The sequence below is a fragment of the Mastigoproctus giganteus genome, chromosome 6 (genome assembly GCF_048544385.1).
Source record: "Mastigoproctus giganteus isolate SK-2022 chromosome 6, ASM4854438v1, whole genome shotgun sequence".
Lineage (NCBI taxonomy): Eukaryota > Metazoa > Arthropoda > Arachnida > Uropygi > Thelyphonidae > Mastigoproctus > Mastigoproctus giganteus.
Genome location: NC_143580.1, coordinates 135001910 through 135020847, shown reverse-complemented (window position 1 = coordinate 135020847; position 18938 = coordinate 135001910). Strand labels below are relative to the sequence as shown.

The following is an 18938-nucleotide window of genomic DNA, read 5'->3' as shown; positions in this document are numbered from 1 at the left end:
ACATAATGGTTCAATCATTATGTTTTCAATAGTGAAGAAAATATTGGCATACCAATGGGAGTTAGATTATAGTAATATAGTATTCGCTAGATAACGAGAGAGTAGAGTGGAGGAGGAAAGAAGCACGTGCTCATAGTTGTACCACCTTTGATCCCAGAATTTCATTTCTCACGATGCGGCGATTGAAATTTCTTTCTTGTCGTGTTTGTCACTTGATCTTGTTTTATTTATATACATTTTTGATTTAATTTAATTTATTTTAATTGATTTGAACATTAGCGTAAACGAAGTTAAATAAAAAAAGGGTATTGATACAATTTCAAGACTTTTGAATACTGTTCTACTTAATGGCATTTTTTAAAGCGCACCTTCCTTAGCAATGCTCAGAAAAATAGGTATGAAAAATGCGCAAGATAAATTGGCAGCACTTTATTTTAATTTTTCAATGGAATACTCTTCTGTTAAAAAAAAAAAACACGACTGATTTTGAAGAAGAAAACAGATGAGTCAGAGGTACGTTCACTTCATTATCAAGGCGATCGTTTTTGTAAAAGGTCCATTCCTTCGAACAGTTTTGGTTATACATTCATTTACGCACAGAAACTTTACTAAATGCGAAGATAATAAAATATTTGATACTCTATTTATCAATAATTATAAAGGATTTTTATTTGTTGTGATTATTTTACCTGAAAACAGCGCAACGTGATGTCAGTATGTAAAATATACGATAGATAGTTTGTATCGATGCTTTCTTACAACGTACTCGTGCTTCGACTATGTTAGGCATAAAATATATGTGTTGCTATTTATTAAGGCAATCTTAATCGCTACGCTAAATTAATAGAATGTTGTATTATTAAATACATAACGGAGCAAGACAGTGCCCCACAATGTTTTGCAGGACACCGAGACATTACGCCCAAAATGGGGATAATCCCTGGAAAATTGGACGTCTAGTCATTCTACATGCAGAAGCCATTGCCTCTCGTGGGTACCACAGTTGATATAATCACCATCTTCCCCCCACCGGTTGAAAAATACTTGAGTTCTAATCCTATCAATGGCACCAGAATATTTTGTGGTCTTTTTCACAACGTGGCTGCGTTAGTCGGTCTCAGGCGAAGGTATCATGGATTTTTCTCCTGGAAACTTGGGTTTATTATCCAGCAAACAAAAAACGACCACAGAACACATGCAGTTTATAAACATATTATATACGGCGGAATATGGCCTAATTTGCTAATGCGCCTAAGCACACTACAACAGCATAAGCTATTCTTTGGGCGTTGTAATTCTTGCAATTTACCAAATGAAGGACAGAAGAGTATTATAATGAATCTATGAAAATAAAACCTTTTAACGTATGTATTCTAAAATGTTTAGCCTGCTAGATTTTTTGTTTTCATTTTTATTTTATAATAAAAATACCATTGTTTTATTTATTGAAAAATAAATTCTTCTAAACTTTCTTCTTGGACAGTAATGTATCCACATCCACTTTACTTTAAATAGCCTCTGAGTGACAGTCATATTTATACTGTACCTGTTACATTTTATATATGAAGTAACATAAAGCTATCACAACAAAATTTTCAAGCATTTTATTAATGAAAATACACACTATTGAAAAATCAATGCATTGGAATCATCTAAAAAAATAAATCTGCTTCTGATAGGCATCTCTGAACCTTTAGAAATTTCCCCAGTTCACTCACTCACCTACTAGTGTAACATATACATTGGAAATCATTCCGCTACTAAGTCAATGCGAGAGACAGAAAGAGAATAAAGGAAGAGGTGAATTCAATATTAATATTCTTCTAACAAACGCTCTGTTATATGTAGAACATGTTGCTAATAAATAAGAAACGATTTGTGGCGATGAATTCTCCATGTTGTCACCCATTTTTACCAAGTATAGCAGAATAAAAGATTGTTAAAAGAGGAACTTTTAACAGCTCTTTATCTCTGAAACCATTCTGTTGCAGGAGTCAGTTGAATCAGCCTGATGACTCTTGTCTGAATTAATGTAAGTTAGACAATGTTATATTCTAAGAGTATGTGTGTGTGTGGTGACCAGAACCAAAATGACAGGGGTAAAAAAGATACAATGTACTTGATGCAGTGCTCTGGGCACCTCGCACCAGTTTAGCTTGACTGGCTCAACTTGAATCATTTCAAAAGACATATGAACTTCAGAACTATCAAACCAATTGTAGGAAAAGACTATACACTGTAACGTAAATGATGCACTATACTATAATATTGAATAATATGCTGTCCTTCAAGGTATTCACTAATTTTACATAACTGTATTTTATGTTTGTTTCTTTTTGTTTGTTTTTTTCTTTTTCCCCCTGGAGTTCAAAGATCATGGCTTCTGAAATACGCATACCTTGCAAAAGTTTTCACTTGCTCTGGCTATGAACGGTAACTTTAGCTTTCGTTAATTTGGTCTTTTAAACGTCAAGTTATGTATCCAAGAACTTGAGGGCAAAAGAAACCTTGTGTGTTCACCTCTGCCCACAAGGCTCTCATCTCTGAGGCTGTAATCTCTTGGGAAGTAATGCGGCCATCACGAAATGCACAGCTTGCTTGATGTGGTAGAATAACTGGTCTAAGGGTAATTGCTGGATGATTTGTAAGTGCTAAACCTGCCTTCTGCCTGCAGAATCCAGTGATGTACACATCCTCTATAAAGAAATAAGGCGTTACCAGCGCCGCTTCGTACAACAGTTGGGCTACTCGCCATGAAAATACGTAACCCAATCCAGCACAGTACTGAGGAAAATAAAGACCCGGTAGATCGTGCTCTTGAACCGCGTATTTTATGTACGTCTCGGGTACGTTTTTCAACAGATCTTTTCGTAAAATCCGACGGACACGATTTTCATGGCACATAAGACCTGATTTCTGTTCATCAGTAGCGCCATTCAACATGCTTAATAGATTTGGCACATGGATAAAAAGATCGTCGTCGGTCTTCATGACAAAGTTTGCATTCTTACAGAAAGAAGTGGCCCATTTTAACCCCATTACTGACTTCAGGGTCAAGTGCTTGAATGACTCTTTAAAATCCTCCTGCACGAGATCTCCGTATCGGAAACTTTCCTGCAGAATACGATCTTGCAGCTTTGCAGTTTCTGCAGCACCCAGCAGGAAAACTAACCGAAATTTAAGAGCACGTTGTAGGGACAACATACCCCAGGTGTCCCTGATTGCTTGTCGCCGGTCACCATTTCTAATGTCGGACTCGACAAATATGAGCAGGTCGATGTTTTGGTTGCTATAACACATGTGTTCTGGATTGATAATGTAGGAGTAATTATGCGGATTATATTCCTTTCCTATGTGTACTGTTACATTTCCTGGAAGTAACATCCAACCCCCTTTCCGATTAGGTTTCATTGGGAGGGATACCCCAAAGAGATCGCTTTCGTTAAAAACAGCAATTAGGTCCCTGTTACTGTCGCTGAGTAGTTCCCGAAATACTCCTTGTCTCAAGTCTGATGACACGTCCCTTTCTACGAGGACTGGCGAATCTGCCCATGCCTGAAGACAGTAGAAAACGGTGAGGATGCCACCTATCAGTACAGAAATGATGTACTTGGTATATCGCCTCCAGCCTAGTAGCCATCGTCTCATGGTTGAGAAAAGTCTCTCTTCATCAAAGACTAGCCTGCACAAAAAAAAATAATAATAATAAATAAATAAACTAAAAAAAACTGGAAATAATTAATTTTGTTATGATTATAAATATTTTAAACATAAGGAAGACTATTTTTTCTTAAGTATTCCTTACGTTTTGTTTCTAATTTGGTAGGTTTCGTGTACTTGTCATAATCAAGTTTAGGACATTTTGTGTGATTACGAAAAATATAAAAATGCGAAAATACTTCGTGAACATATTTTTACGAAAAAACGTGAAAATATGTTTGTTTACCTTTTGGCATCTTGTATTTATCAAAAGCAATATTTATGAAAACCGTTGGTTGGGGGGCGTTACATAACAATTAACTAGCATTCTATTTCACTTATAAATACTATTTATCTGAATGTATCATTGAGACAACTCGTTGCAACGGCATTGTGAAAAAGCTAGTTGTTTATGAAAAGACGTTTGTTATTTTTAATAGAGTAGTTATTATTTGTATGCATAATCACCTGCATTTATTATCCTCGCATCTTCGTCATGAACCCATCAACCTTCTGACAGACTGTCAGAGGTTATATGTTGATAACACATGATTCACCCTCTCCTCTTCGTCCTCAGGACAGTAATGATGACTTGATTATCCTGAGTCTCTTGGAAGCCTGCGAAGAGACAGTAGGGAGAGAAAAAGAACTTTGAGAACCTACAAATAATATTATACAAAGCTGTCTTTTTTTATTGGCCGAAGCATATTCTTAAATTATGAAAGACAGATACTTCTGTAGGTACATTGCGAGTTGGGCTCTTGTGTGTGGTTGTATTAGTACACATCATAAAAGCATGTACTTGATATATACACGATGGCCCAAAAGTAACTGTCTTTCCTAGTTTAAGAACATGCTTGTTTTAGATAAATTAATAAATAATTAAACGAAACAAAATATTTTACATTTCAGCCTGCCTCGACTTTTCGAATACCCTGTATTTTGCATAATTAATAAGCACATTGTTTTCTGTCATCTTGATCAGTGAAATCCAACCTTTTGCAAATGAGGTGCTTATTGAAACTTTCGGACTAGTATGTATGGAGCCAAGAACCAGGGATCTTCAACTTTTTAAGACGAGGCCGTGAGCTGTACCCTATCTAATCTCTTTAACTTACGACTTATGCGTGGACCGAAGCTTTACAGTAAGACAAGTAGGCTGCGTGTTGAAGAACCTCGCTATAGGCCGAGTTGTTCTGATGGAATCAGATGTTGTTCCTGTAATTTTGCAATAAAAACTTGCGCATATCGGTAATTTAAATTTAAAGTAAATAATACAGTTTTATGAATCACTGAGACAATTCTGTATTATAATTTTAAGTTTAATTATCAACAAACTGATACAGTATCGTTAAAGCAAATAGATTTTTAACGTCCATAATCTACATAACTTGTTGTTTGTGTATTGTTTTGTACCTCACTAGTGCTTTGTTGAAGAGATGAGACCATGGTCTTAAACCAAACAAATAAAACTTTAATTGCCTAACTATACTTCTCTAAACTGTAACTTGCATTTCATTCCACTTCACATTTCATCGGCTTCAGAAAACCCGACCTCATCAAGAAATAGATGTCAGGATTGATCTACCCACCCAACTGTAATCCCCACAGAAGAACCCGACTGCTGGAAACAGTAAATAGAACTTTCAAATTTTTATTTTGCATTGCATTATATTGTATCGCGGTCATTCCTGTTGTGACGTGGTTTCATATGCTGTACGCTGTTCGGCTGTAAATATTTGTGTTTATGTAAATATGGTGAAATTCCCACTTGTGTGTGTTTAAGCAGAAGGTATGCTTCAATTGTCACGGTATTAAGTTCTTACCAGTTTATACTCAGTTAAATTGTAAAAGGCTTAGCGGGTAATTAATAACTCAAGTATTTTATATTTCAGATAAGATGTACTTATAAATCAGATAACATGTATTTCATGTATTTTGTATTACGTTATGTAACATAGTTGTATATGTACCATCACCCCCTGGCTAGTGGCTGTAACCGGGTGTTCTCCTAAGAGAAATAAACTGATGATAAAAATAATAATAAAATAAAAGATTGCGTGAATCATTATGCTGATTACTTAAGTCAGAAATGCTGTTCAGCTCAGCTTGAACTTACACCAAGAATACATTGCAGTGGTTACCACACTTTCTTCGGATTTCTTAACATAAGAAGAACAAAGACAGAAACCGTTCGGATTGGAGTTAAAAGAACGTTAAAACGGGCTGAACAAAAAAAACCGAAATAAAAAAAAAGACTGCAAAGGGAATATTCAATTTTAAAAGTATATTTTCTTATAATAACGTTGAGAACAACACTGGCAACTAATGAAAAGGACCCCAATCTGGAATACAAGTTTACACAGAGGAATAAGATTTTGGAATACAGCTGCACTGCGGGGATCTCTAACGTTATCAATTAAAATTCACCGGGTTAAGTTTTATAACATCAAGCGAGCAACTCTATACGAAAAAAAACCACGTGTGCACCCTTGTAAGCACGGAAGGTGTTTTATTTTATGTGAAAACATCTTTGACAAAAATCAAAACCGTTTAAAATTTTAAAATCCAACAGCTAGATCAGTTATGAACGATATAACGTTTTATGTTCATGTCCCGCTGCTTTACCGAATCAACGTTAGTGACTGAGTTAGCGTCATTAGCGTCACTTCCGTCACGCGTTTTCGTTACCAATTGGTTTTATTTCAGTCGGAAAAATTTAGTAGGTGTCGCCACATCGAAAAATTTAAACATATTAAAATATATTTCAATACATTTAAGGAAAAACTTCTGCCTCTCTCACTCTTTGTCTAATTTAATGAATACTCAAACACCTTTAAGACGTAAAATACTAAAACATATTAATAAAAATATGAATTTTTCACACGCGAATAGATTCCATCGAATTCAACCACAAAACTGGAAAATTTTCAAATGATATTTTGAAAAGCGAGCTTGGCTTTGGGTTTCTTGTGAAAAAAATACTTAGTTTGCATTAAAATGGAGTGAGGGAGAGAAATGCTAGAAATAAAATTAACAAAAATACAATATTTTAAGCATTATAGAACAACAAGGTCAACCTTTTCAAAAACCAGCTTGATTAATTGATTAATACCTCACTAAGATGAAGTGTGCATGGTGTGCATAGTATTAGGATCAGGTGCCACCTGTGGTTCCCACATCTGCACCATATGTACACTGTGAAGAAATACAGAACACTGTAAATGCCAGAAAAGTGTTGTGTGTTGAAGACATCGCATTATGTTGGGTTCTGCTGTGTGTCCTGGCATTTGGCTGCAGGGCCCCTGGTGAGACTCCACGTTGCCGGCACACGCTACTAGGAGGTAGCCGGGCTGCCCATTATTCTCTGGCTTATCTCCGCCAGGGTCTCCAGAGCTCCCTGGACGGAGACAAAAAAAAAAAGAGTCGGGGAAGTTTAGAGTGTACGCAAGAAAGGAGGGTACAGCTAGAAATATGAAGGATGTAGGCGAAGGCATCCTCCCAGGTTATCAATGGAGCAATAAGCGCCATCAAGTGAAAGGGGAACCCGGGGAGGAGGATAAATAAGACACAGCAAGAGAGCTGCGTGTAAGTCGCCACTGGTGAATCAGGTGGCCCGTGGGCCAGTTAATCATATCCAGGTTAAGATCGGTTGACCAGTTGGGTTGGGATCAGATGTTTGGAATGTTCCTGTTCTGCGTTGGCAATAGGGTGAATAGGCGATGAAGTATTAATCAATTATTCCTATAAACGAAAAATAAATAAGGAAGAAAAGTAGGGGCTACATTGTCCCCTCATGCGTTTTTGGCCAGTGAATTTAAACTACAGGTACTTTAAATCTAGCGATCTTAGTTCTCAGAACATAATAGAATAAAAATGAGTGTAGTAATAGTATTTTTATTTATTTACTCTATTTGAAGTATACAACTTCACCCCGATAGTAGGGTAGATAAAAATAAGAAATAACGCCTGAATAAAGAGTACACAGCAAGATGGAATATATACAAAAAATTAAATTAAGTACATAATATACTATGTACTTTATTATAATATAATATAAAAATACTATATAAAATGACGATTGCGGGAGTTACGGCACACAGAGCTGTCAAGAGGTTCTCCATCAGCTGATAAGTTTGCCGAAAAATAGCCGTTCTCTAGGTTTTATTGGCCCACATTTGCGTGAAATCTATGTCCACCCGGTTCGCAAGATTTTCCGTATTGGACGAGAATATTCGTTGTAGGATTCCGAGATGGTCATATTTGGAGCGCTGCGGCATACCAATGGCGCACCGGCAATTACCGGAACCGGCATTGCCTCGGTTCCGTATCCTTTGGCTATTCTGAATATAAGCAGTTTTGCCAGTGTGATGGTTGTTGAGAATGAGATTGTGAAAGGTTTTCTCGGTGCCCTATTGAAGGAAGCATTTGAGCAAAAGATGCTGGAGACCAAATGACAGACGCGTAGAGGGCAACCGGGAAGACAGAGCTCTGGACATATTGCGTTATGTGACTAAGATGGTAAACACCAGTTAGTTCTTGCTTTGTTCTCCAGAGTCTTTTTTTCAGTGTTTTCATCCCAGGTGACTCCTAAATCTGTGTGATGCGTGACTCTTTCGACAGAGAGGCCATCTAGTAGGACTGTGATGTTATTTTTGTTCGTTTTATTTGAAAAGGTGATCTTGGCGGACTTGCTGTGATCTAACTCTAAGCCAGTAGCTTCTTTGAGGTAGGTTACAACCAGGGACGGCTCGTTGGTAGGCATTGCGGAACTGAGCACCCCCAGCTTTTTAAATCTAAATATACAGTCAACGGAGTTATATGATATTTTTTGAAGAACAGTGCAACGCAATGAATACTTTTATTAACAGGTCCGGCATATACTATACTCATCCTCTATTTCCAATAATCATTTCAATAATAAACGAATAAAACACGAAATCATTTTCAACTTTGAAGTTTAACCGCAAGGGGGAAACATTTTGGCCCCAGTGGTTGAGTCAAAGGAACTGCAGTGCGAAAAGTGCCGATTTGAACAGAGCACCAAACTCGAATGAAAAAGTTAATTAATTTTCGAGTTTACCCAAGTGTGTTAATGGTAAGTGTCCAGTTAATGTTCTGTAGTATTTTTAACTCGCTTATTATTATTACCATCTATGTCTACATGTCTTATAACCAAGGCAATTTAATGTAACTTTAAAGAGCATCACCTCCGTACATCAAAGTAACGAGCCGCCACTGGTTACAATTTCCGAAATCTGGCGTGTTGCAGCGTCTCTTCTTGTTTTTTGAAATAAATGGAAAATTAACCTTTTGGTGATGCCATTTATTTGAAAGCAGTTAAGCAATTTGTGGATAAGACAAAGCTTGTTCTGTATGAGCATTAAGACCATTGCACTGACTAGGCAGTTTAGGTCATGGTGGCCACAAAAATAGACGTGAGGAAAAGAGCTTTCCTACTTTTCTTCTTCATCGACTGATATTGACGTGTACCCTCGACATTCATTTATTTAAGATTAAAACCTAACACTATTACATGTGGACATGTGTTTTTGTGAAGAGCAACATAAGAATTCTTGTCTCCCACCAGCAAAGTTTCGTACCCATGAGAGAGTGTAGAAACTGATGAACAAAGAACATCTCTAAAGTCATTATACAGCGAACATTCAAATAAAATGTGGTTCCAATTTTCATTTTCCTCGCATTGACAAGCTTCCGTTCTAGAAAGACCAAAACGACATAGTTTTTCGTTAAGAGATCCATGTCCCGTTAAGAGGAAGGATGTATATAAGTCTAAAGAGAACCAAACAGGTTTCTGCTTTACACAAAAGGTCACCTCAGGGAAAAAAGTCCTAGTAACAGATCCGACAGATGACGTATCCCAGCGTGTCTGCCATAGATTTATCATTTCATTCCACAAACGATTACGTTCTTGCTTAATATCTGAATTAATATTCAGAACCAAACCCATAAATTCAGTTGATAGTTGGTTTTTTAACCTATAACAAAGATCACTGTAAGCTACGTGAAGGTCCAATGGCAATACACCTGCAAGAACCTGCAGTGAAGAAATTGAAACAATACAACAAGCTCTTAACATACATAATAATATTGTACGTTGCATAGTAGCCAACTTCAATCGAAATTTAACAGTTCTAAGCCTGTGAAACCATACACCTGAAGCATAAGTAGCCATAGGAAAGAATACGGCGTTATAATAGATTCTCATGGTACGTCTAGAAAGTCTCCAGTCTGAACGAGAAATTTTTACAATAGCACCAGTGAATCTTCTGATCTTTGTTGTTACTTTCTTTAAATGAGAGACAAAATTAAGCTTTGAGTCGATTGTAATCCCAAGTAATTTAGTTTCAGAGACAAGTGGAATCCTGTTATTATTAATCTTCACTAAAGGAAGTCGTTGAAGGTTTAAATGTGATCCAAAGATCATTATTTTAGTCTTAGACGAACTTATTGTCAGTTTATTATCCACTGTCCATTGAAATAAATTTTTTAAGACATCATTGGCATTACTTTCGATAGCAGATCTAGATGAACCATGAATTAAGATAGTAAGCTCATCGGCATAAGCGATGATTTAGTACTACTGAAAAAACGGGAAATCCAATCCTGTAATACCATATTCCATTTAAGAGGCCCTAAGATAGACCCCTGGGGACACTCTCGTGAAACTTCTCTAGACACCTCCTGAAATTTATATTTCACTAAAATGTGACGATTACTGAAATAGCTTGTGAACAGGTGGTATAGTTGCTGAGAGCATCCAGCTGATCGTAACCGTTCGAGAGCACTCTGCACCATAGAGAGTCAAAAGCGCCCTCGAAATCAACAAAGGTAGCTAACGTGTACTTTGATGTTGAACTCTCAATGCTGCGAGCAAATTCAACGAGTGCATCTTCACAGGACTTCTCTACACAGAACCCGTATTGATTAGAGGACACCACATTTTTCGACTGAAGAAGATCAGTAACACGCAGAGTCATTAGACGCTCTAGCAACTTCCCAAGATTTGGCAAAAGTGCAATAGGCCTATAAGATCTAGGATTTAATGCTGGTTTATCTGGTTTTTTAATCAGTTTTAAAAGCGCAATTTTCCACATATCAGGAAAGAGACCTTCTTGGAGACATTTGTTAAAAAGTAAAAGCAGTACTCTACTTGTGGACGCAATTTGAAAAATCGCAAAATAAATGTATTTTCAACCAGGTCTATCCCTGGATATTTCTTAATATTAATCTTTTTAGCAACAGAGGTTAACTCATCAATGGTAAATTCTTCTGTCTGAATATTGGTGGTATAAAGCGAATTTGCAACTCGAATATTTGAATGTACAACAGAATCAGTAGTTAGATCATCCACCGGGAATAGTCTGTCAAGAATAACATTAACTGTATTCATCCAATCAGTAGTCTCCAGGAAATCTTCTTCCTTACGAGCTATCTTATAAATAAGACCCCAAGGATTATCATTACCAGCACTGTGAACAAACTCTTTCCATGTTTCCCGCTTACGTGTGGCAATAGCCTTTACATAACGTTGTTTGAGTGAAAAAATGAAAATTTTTTCACTCAATTTTTTCTTTAAAATGAAAATTAGTTAAAGTCACATCAATATTTGATTCTCCAACAGAGCTGGAAAAGGTTGTTACTACTTGAGGTAGGTTTATTACATTTAAGCTGTTATTAATAATAAATTCCTCAAACATATGACCACGACGATCACTTCCATTACTGAACCAGAGTGGAGATTTAGCATTTACGTCAGAAGTTATTAAGACGTTCTATGGACCCAAGAAATTTAAAGTTGTTTCTAGATAATTCAAGGATAAATTAAAATCTTCTGCGGGAGGACAATATAGAGAAATTAAATAAAAATTCAAATTCAAATATGTAACCAAAATACAAGTAGCCGTTCTATTGCATAAACCATTGATTATAGTGATATCAAGCTAATTATTTAACACTACAATACATGTTTTAAGTTCCTCAGAGACCGATTGAATTATACGGGCAGTGAGTGGAAATACCGTTACCTTTGGAGTATATCCAGGTTGCACTTTAACAGTATGAGGCTCTTGAATAGCAATAATATTAATAGCATTTTGCTCAGCAGACACTCGAATTTCGTCCGATACTGCTCTAGAACGCTGACCGTTAATCTGCATAATCCTAATACCAGCAAGCAAAGACGCAGGAGAATCAACAAAAACATCATTAGCTCTAATAACAGCTCCATTTCAGGGAATAAAACTTGTATTGGTATTATTATAACTGTTACTCATTGGTGGTCCTTAATCGTGCCGTCTGTAATGCCCGTAAGTACTCGGGACATGTGCCGTCCCTTACCGAGTGATGATATTCCTTCCTACGTCTGTTACAGTTGATACAACTAGGTGGCTCTTCCTTAAATGGACACTCATTAAATACGTGCCCACTACGAGCACAATGTCCACAAGACGGGGACTCATGCGAACAATATTGGGTAGTATGTCCATACCCAAGACACAGATAACATTTAGTGACTATCGTATAAGGACGGTACTTATGAGAACTCCGAGTCAAAAACAACCTGTCCAGGGAGCACACATATTTATAAATTTTAGGTGAGAAGCTAACAACCCAATGAACTAGCGATGACGACCTGGCCTGAGTAGTAAAACGAAAAACTGCTTGTTGCTTCACTTCTTTCAATGTGAAACCGTAATCTATCAAGTTCTTGTTATAAAGATTATCCACAATATCGTCCTTTGAAAGATTCCGTGGGACATCATAAATTATGACTGATGGATTACCTTTGCGAGGAACGCCAGTGATCACTCCAGCTTCGGAAAACGCCGCCGTAGAAGTTAAGCAGTCCAAATCTGATTTCGTAGCTGTTTCCACAACTACTCCTCGATTACGAACAAGTCGCAAAGATTTCACTTTTACATTCTTCAAATCATTTTTAAGAGTTGTAGTAACTACATTTTTCATATCAGAACTTGTTTTCAAGTCACTAGTATCTGAACTCTAATTATTAGAACATTATTAGACGATTTAATAACATCACTAGAAGAAACACCCTTTCAATAGTACCCCTCACAGTATCAGCATAGGTACGCACAGGCTCTTGTATATGTAACCTATCCGTCAGAAACTCATCTGTATCTACATCTGACTTTGGTATGTCCTTCCCTTCATCCTGTTCAATGTGTTTACCAGAGACCACAGATAAAGTTTGTAACACTGTTTGTAGCAATTGGGCTCTTTTATCAATTTCCTCATTAATAGCTTTTAATCTCTCATTTTCTATCAATAGCGCAGTAGTTACGGTCTCCAAATTATACCATTTGTCCATAATGATATCCCCATTTTTTTTTAGTCACCTTATATACAGAGGACGCATCTTGAATATTATCACACTCATCAGTTATTGAACTCGCATAATTTTCACATTCATCAGTCACTGTACTTGAATCAGTATTCAAAATTGGGTGGGAATAGACCCAATCCCCTCCACTTCAATTAACTCACCACCTGTGCTCTGCTCTCGTACTAACTGAGCCGCGGGTCTTAACTGCTCGTGACCAATACTTTTAGAATATACAAACTCACCTAACCTTCGTATATCGCCATGAGATTGAGGAATGAATTTTAGGTGGGAGTAGGGGTGAAGTATCCTCTCCCTCCCCGCTGGATCTGTCTAAAGATCGTTTACCATTAGGATTTCTATCTTCCATAATTCTTTAATATCAAAAACTCACAAGTAGATTAATATTAGTAGTATTAAATAAGCAACTTCCAAATGTATTAGTAAAAACAACTACAGTATTTCAATAATTCCAACTTCTAAATCCTGTGTTCTTGAACTGTTCCTTTTAGGTTCAAAGCAACAATATTATTTGTACTTACAGTAATTTTCTTGATCTATCAGCAAAAAATAAAAATAAGAAACCTGATTTACGTTTCCAGCCAAAACTACAAGGTGAAAAAAATTCAGCCATCACTAACTTAATAATAACGCCGAATTAAAATGGTGAAGATTAGAGAAGCAATGTCCCTTTTCGTATTACAGTACGAGTTATAGAGATCTCTTCCGTCTCTCCACATGAAGATTTCTTAGGAGTTAGTTTTTTGATTGAATCTTGCATCTTCTGCGAAGAGCACTTGATCATCTGCTGTTATTCCAGTACAGATACTTTTATGGGGATAAAGAAAGATAAACTGCAGTTCGTCTTGCATAGAGATCTGGTTCTTGAATCCTGTAGACAGCCCTTCTTGTGGCATCAGTAAGTTCAAAGAAAAATTGGTGCGCTCTGTGTCTTTATGACGCCTCAACGTTTATGCAAAAATCTTCCTGTGAGGAAGCAACAGCAAGACAGGTCTTCGTGACACATTTAACACTCTAACTCTTATGTGTGGAGAATAGGAAACAAACTGAGTGTGTAAACTCCCTTAATAACTGGATCACTGTTTTTCCTAAAGTTCCACTTAAATCCCAAACTGTAAATAAACTTCCATTTATTGCAGAGTTCAGATAATGCAACTGCGATGTTCTCAGTTCTCTCTCTCTATTATTGTGGTTTATTATCGTAATGATTATCTTGATGACGATGAGTACATTACCGTCTTTTATTACAAGTTATAGATTAATAAACGGAAAATTACTATTTTATATTTCCCAGGATTCTCTTCAACCCATTTGTCATAGACACCACGCGACACAGTGCAATCCGAAAAATGGGAAGACATAAAGATGAAATTTGGTAGTTTTTTTTGCGTGACACGAACTGTGAATTTTGCACATGGAAGTTTAGGAATCTGTTCAGCCTTGTTAAGAAGAGAACAGCAGTCTGTATTTTGTACTATAAGGACACTACTGTAGTGTCGATCAAGGTGGCGTCTTCTTGAACTTCAGGCTTTGTGTTACTAGTTTGAAAGAACCTTGGTTGACTTTTTTTTGGGCTAAATTCAGAGGCTGAAAATGGTACTGAAATAGTGATGAAACAATAAGGATAGAATTTTAAAAAACACTTGTTGGACTAGTTTTACATAAGTTTCAACCAGTAGAAAGAAAAACAAAGTGGAAAACCTCGTTAATCTGCATGGGAACAGTCAACTGCAATTACTTCAAAGTATCTTTTCTGAGTATCTTTAACAGGATGTCTGTTCAACCGATGCGAGCAACCCATTATTTATAACTACAGTTCTTGTAATCAGTGTCGTTGTTCTCTCTCTCTCTTGAGCTATTTACTTTCTGTAGTCCACGTGTTGATGGAAAGGCCACACAAAAGTACCGTGTACGTTTCCTTCAGGGGCAAAGCTTCGGTAGTTATTACTCAGCAGCTGATGTCTCACGTGCATGACAATACGTGCGAAGAAACTGATGCGAGGAAAGTTATGTGGCGAGGAAATGAGATAGAAATAACAGTGCTTCTATTTTGGGAAACGAACTGTCAGTCATTCTTTACAAACTGTCATAACCGGTTCTGGAAAGGTGTCAGTTCAATGTGATTATACGGACGAACAAGCCATTTTCCAGCAAACCCTTCAGTCAATTTATTTTTTCTGCCCTCATTTAGAGTGCTCTATCATTGTGTGAACACAGTGTGGATAATTTGCTCGATATCCGTACATCCCTCTTGTTTCAGTTCAGCTTTTTCCCCACACTTGCACTTTCTGCTGGAAAGTTTGATAAAAGTTCTTAACCTTTATTCCCGATATCTGTTTCTAAAATTTTAAATCTTCAGCTGCAGCCGAGTGATCTCGCCCAGTGGTGCAGTAGTACACGCGTACTATTCATGCGATTGCTGAATACTGTGATGTTCTTGTATTAACTCTACTGTATTTTGTTAACTCCTCCAGCCATTCGTAGCTGTCCGGGAGCATAAACAGAAAATTTATTTATATTATGACGTTAAGAATACTTTAGAAAAACACGTATTTTCTTTTGCCACTTTCTTATTTAAAAATAAAGTTTTATTTTTCAGGTTGAAGCCAGATACAATGTCCTGATAGTGATCAGAAATATAAATGTAAGTCTTCTTACCTGTAATATTCAGGTATTCCTACGTTGTATCTTCCTTACAGTTCTGTACTTTTCCTGCTTTTGTGTATTAGGTGAGTGACGATGATATTGCGTCACTGGGAACACAACATACCATGCGTGCATGTTTTCTGGGCTTGGTGAAGTTAGGAGAAGTATTGTGTCACTAATTACTCTACGGCTACTTATCTAACCGGTTTATTACAGTTCGAAATGTCATCTTGCCTTCTCCAAGAAACTCTCCTGTGCGTTGTGTGTGTGTGTATTTCATGATGGCCATGACCTCATGGGCGCCACTTGCATTAAGTGGGCAGAAACTGCAGTCACGCAAGAGGTATTTCTAAGAAAACAAGGGGGGAGAGAATTAAGGTATTTCAGCAACTGATGGAAGTGTTTTCATCTTTAGCCTTTGTCGAATTAATTTGATCATTGGTCTTTCACGCTTGTAAAGCATTAGCAACTTTTACAAGATTAGTACGTGACAGTACAATTATATGAGATAAAACAATGCTTTTGGGGGGGTTTGGCCCCTTAAGACCCCTCCGTTAGGTGCACCTCTGTCATATTGTTTCCTAAATTACAACTGTTGGAAGGAGAAGGTTGTAGCGATATGCATATGGCCAGGGAAGAAAATATTTCATTACAGTGAAACATTTTACACCGATGAGCCAAAACATTATGACCAGCGAGTCGTTATGCAAATCGAAGCAACTGCAGGTGAACTACGGTGCGTGCGCGGGTCTGGACAAGGTATAAAAAACAAACACCTGATACTGAGCTCTGTTAATCAGATGGGAAAGGCAGCAGACTTAAGCAAGTTTCACAAAGGCCAAATTGTAATGGCCAGACGACTGGGTCAGAGCATATCCGAAACGGCACGGCTGGTGGGATGCTCACGGTCAGCCGTGGTTAGTACCTACCGAAAGTGGTCCGAGGAGGGGAAACTCACGAATCTCCAGCGAAGTGTTGCGACGACCACGGCTCATCGATGCTCAAGGTGAGCAAAGGCTCTCTCAGATGGTACATGGCAACAGAAGGGCGACTGTGGCGCAACTCGCCGGTAATTGGAATGCTGGTGACGGGAGTAATGTGTCGCAACACACAGTACATCGAACCCTGCTGAAAATGGGAGTGAATAGTCGCAGGCCGCTCTGAGTGCCCACGCTAACCACGGTTCACCGGGACAGCGCTTACAATGGGCATTTCCATTCCATTTCCATTTATTTGTACACACAATTCTTTACATTTTATATACAAGAACTTACAGAGAATATATATATACAATTTTATATACATTAGCATTATCATTCTCATTATACCTATATATATACTATATTATATATGAACACGTGTGTGTGTGTGTGTGTGTGTGTGTGTGTGTGTGTGTGTGTGTGTGTGTGTGTGTGTGTGTGTGTGTGTATTACCTGTATCAAGGGTGGCTCCTAGGCCTTAGCCCATCTCCACCTTGCACGTCTGTGGTGGTGCAGAAACTCAGCAAGCTTTTTATCGCTTGTGTATGTCCACCTTGCCACCAGGGAGCAGCCAACACCCAGGCAGCCGCTGCCTGCCCCCAGGCACAAGCAGCCAAGCCTGGGTCTACTATTACCTTTAGTGCCATGGGCACAAATCCCACACCCACCGGAGATAGTGCAATACCGGTGGGTGCCAGCAATCCCATCCCCAGGTTGCCCAAACCTGGAAACCAGCAAAAAAAAAAAAAAAAAAAAAAACGAAGTAAATATTTACATATGTACAAAAGATAATAAAATTTTGACTCTAAATCCTAGTAATACAATTCAATTTACATATCTGACAAGTCATCCTATTTATATTTAATGGGATACCAACATTTATATTAACTGCTCAGCTGTCAGATTTATACTCGATTTTGGATTTGAGTTCTTAGTTGAAGTCTTTTCTTAAAGATCAATTCTGCAAAGGTCTGGAAAGTCTCAAAGTTTGTTTTGTTCTCAACTAGTATTTTCACGTTGTCCTCAGCTAGACCTGGAACCTGATTAAGCAGCAATACTCGATGGTCTGTATATTGCGTGCTTACAATGGGCACGCGAGCATCGAAATTGGATCTTGAGTGAATGGAAAAAGGGTTTTTGGTCCGATGAATCACGTTTCCTGTTGCACCATATGGATAGCCGAATACGTGTGCGTCGTTTACGTGGGGAAGTTCACGCCTAGATGTACCGTGGGACGAAAACAAGACAGTGGCGGCGGTGTCATGCTTTGGGCGATGTTCTACTGGGATACCATGGGTTCAGCCATCCATGTGCTGGGCACTCTGATGTCTACCACCTACCTAAACATCACGATTAAGGCTTTTAAGAGAAGAAAGGCCATTAGGAGAGAGGATAACCGGATTTGACAAATAACTACCAACCTTGAACCTGACCGAAGACAACAAACTTTCCTCTCTCTCTCTCTCTCTCTCTCTCTCTCTCTCTCTCTCTCTCTCTCTCTCTCTCTCTCTCTCTCCCTGAGTGAGAGATATTTTATCCTTACTAATACTCTCATCACTTCTTCTTAGGGCAGTCCTACTCTTGGATTTACCCCCTTTCTATCACTTAAGTCCCCCTAAATTGAGTGCCCCTGAATCTCTCAGGGACACTCAGCCAAATGCTAATAGACCGGCACGCCTCCTCGTGGTAAGAGTGAGGGGCGGATATCTCGTGTCTCTATCCCCACTCGCTAAGTTGCCGGTTAGAAAGAAGTCTTATAAACGAGAAGACATGAAGCGGCTAATGGGGGAAACTCCGGGCTCCGCTCAGGCAACCCAAACACACAAACACAACACCTAAACATCATTGCTGACCAGGTACACCCTTTCGTGGCAACGGTCTTCCCTTCTGGCGGTACCGTCTTTCACCAGGATAATGCGCCAGGCCACACCACCCGGATTGTTCGAGACTGGTTCGCGGAACATGAGGAAGACTTCCAGGTATTGCCGTGGCCTCCAAATTCCCCAGACATCAATCCCATCGAGCATCTGTGGTTTGTGGTGGAACAGCAACTCCGATCTGCGGCGTCTCAACCACGGACCTTACAGGTGTTAAACGATCTGCTGGTTATGTGTTGATACCAGATACCACAAGACACGTTTAGAAATCTTGTAGCGCCCATGCCACACCGGGTACGAGCTGTTTTGTTTGCACGTGGAGGACCAACATCATATTAGGTAGGTGGTCAT

The 18938-nt window shown here is 38.3% G+C and overlaps 1 protein-coding gene across 3 annotated transcripts in view; it reads right to left on the bottom strand.

Annotated features, from left to right (window-relative positions):
* Positions 1-1589: 1589 nt before the first annotated feature.
* The window catches only part of LOC150084595 (beta-1,3-galactosyltransferase 1-like), a 39085-nt gene continuing 21736 nt past the window's right edge, over positions 1590-18938 (bottom strand). For 2 of the 3 annotated variants that reach the window (XM_090376500.1, XM_090376503.1), the window contains 2 exons: positions 4168-4317; positions 1590-3682 (listed from right to left, as the gene is read on the bottom strand). In XM_090376500.1, the coding sequence (XP_090232626.1) occupies positions 2470-3648 (1179 nt within the window). In that variant the 5' untranslated portion in view covers positions 3649-3682; positions 4168-4317 and the 3' untranslated portion in view covers positions 1590-2469. Of the gene's footprint in view, positions 3683-4167; positions 4318-15742; positions 15881-18938 lie in introns of those variants that run through there. The other variant, XM_090376501.1, reaches the window with a different exon arrangement.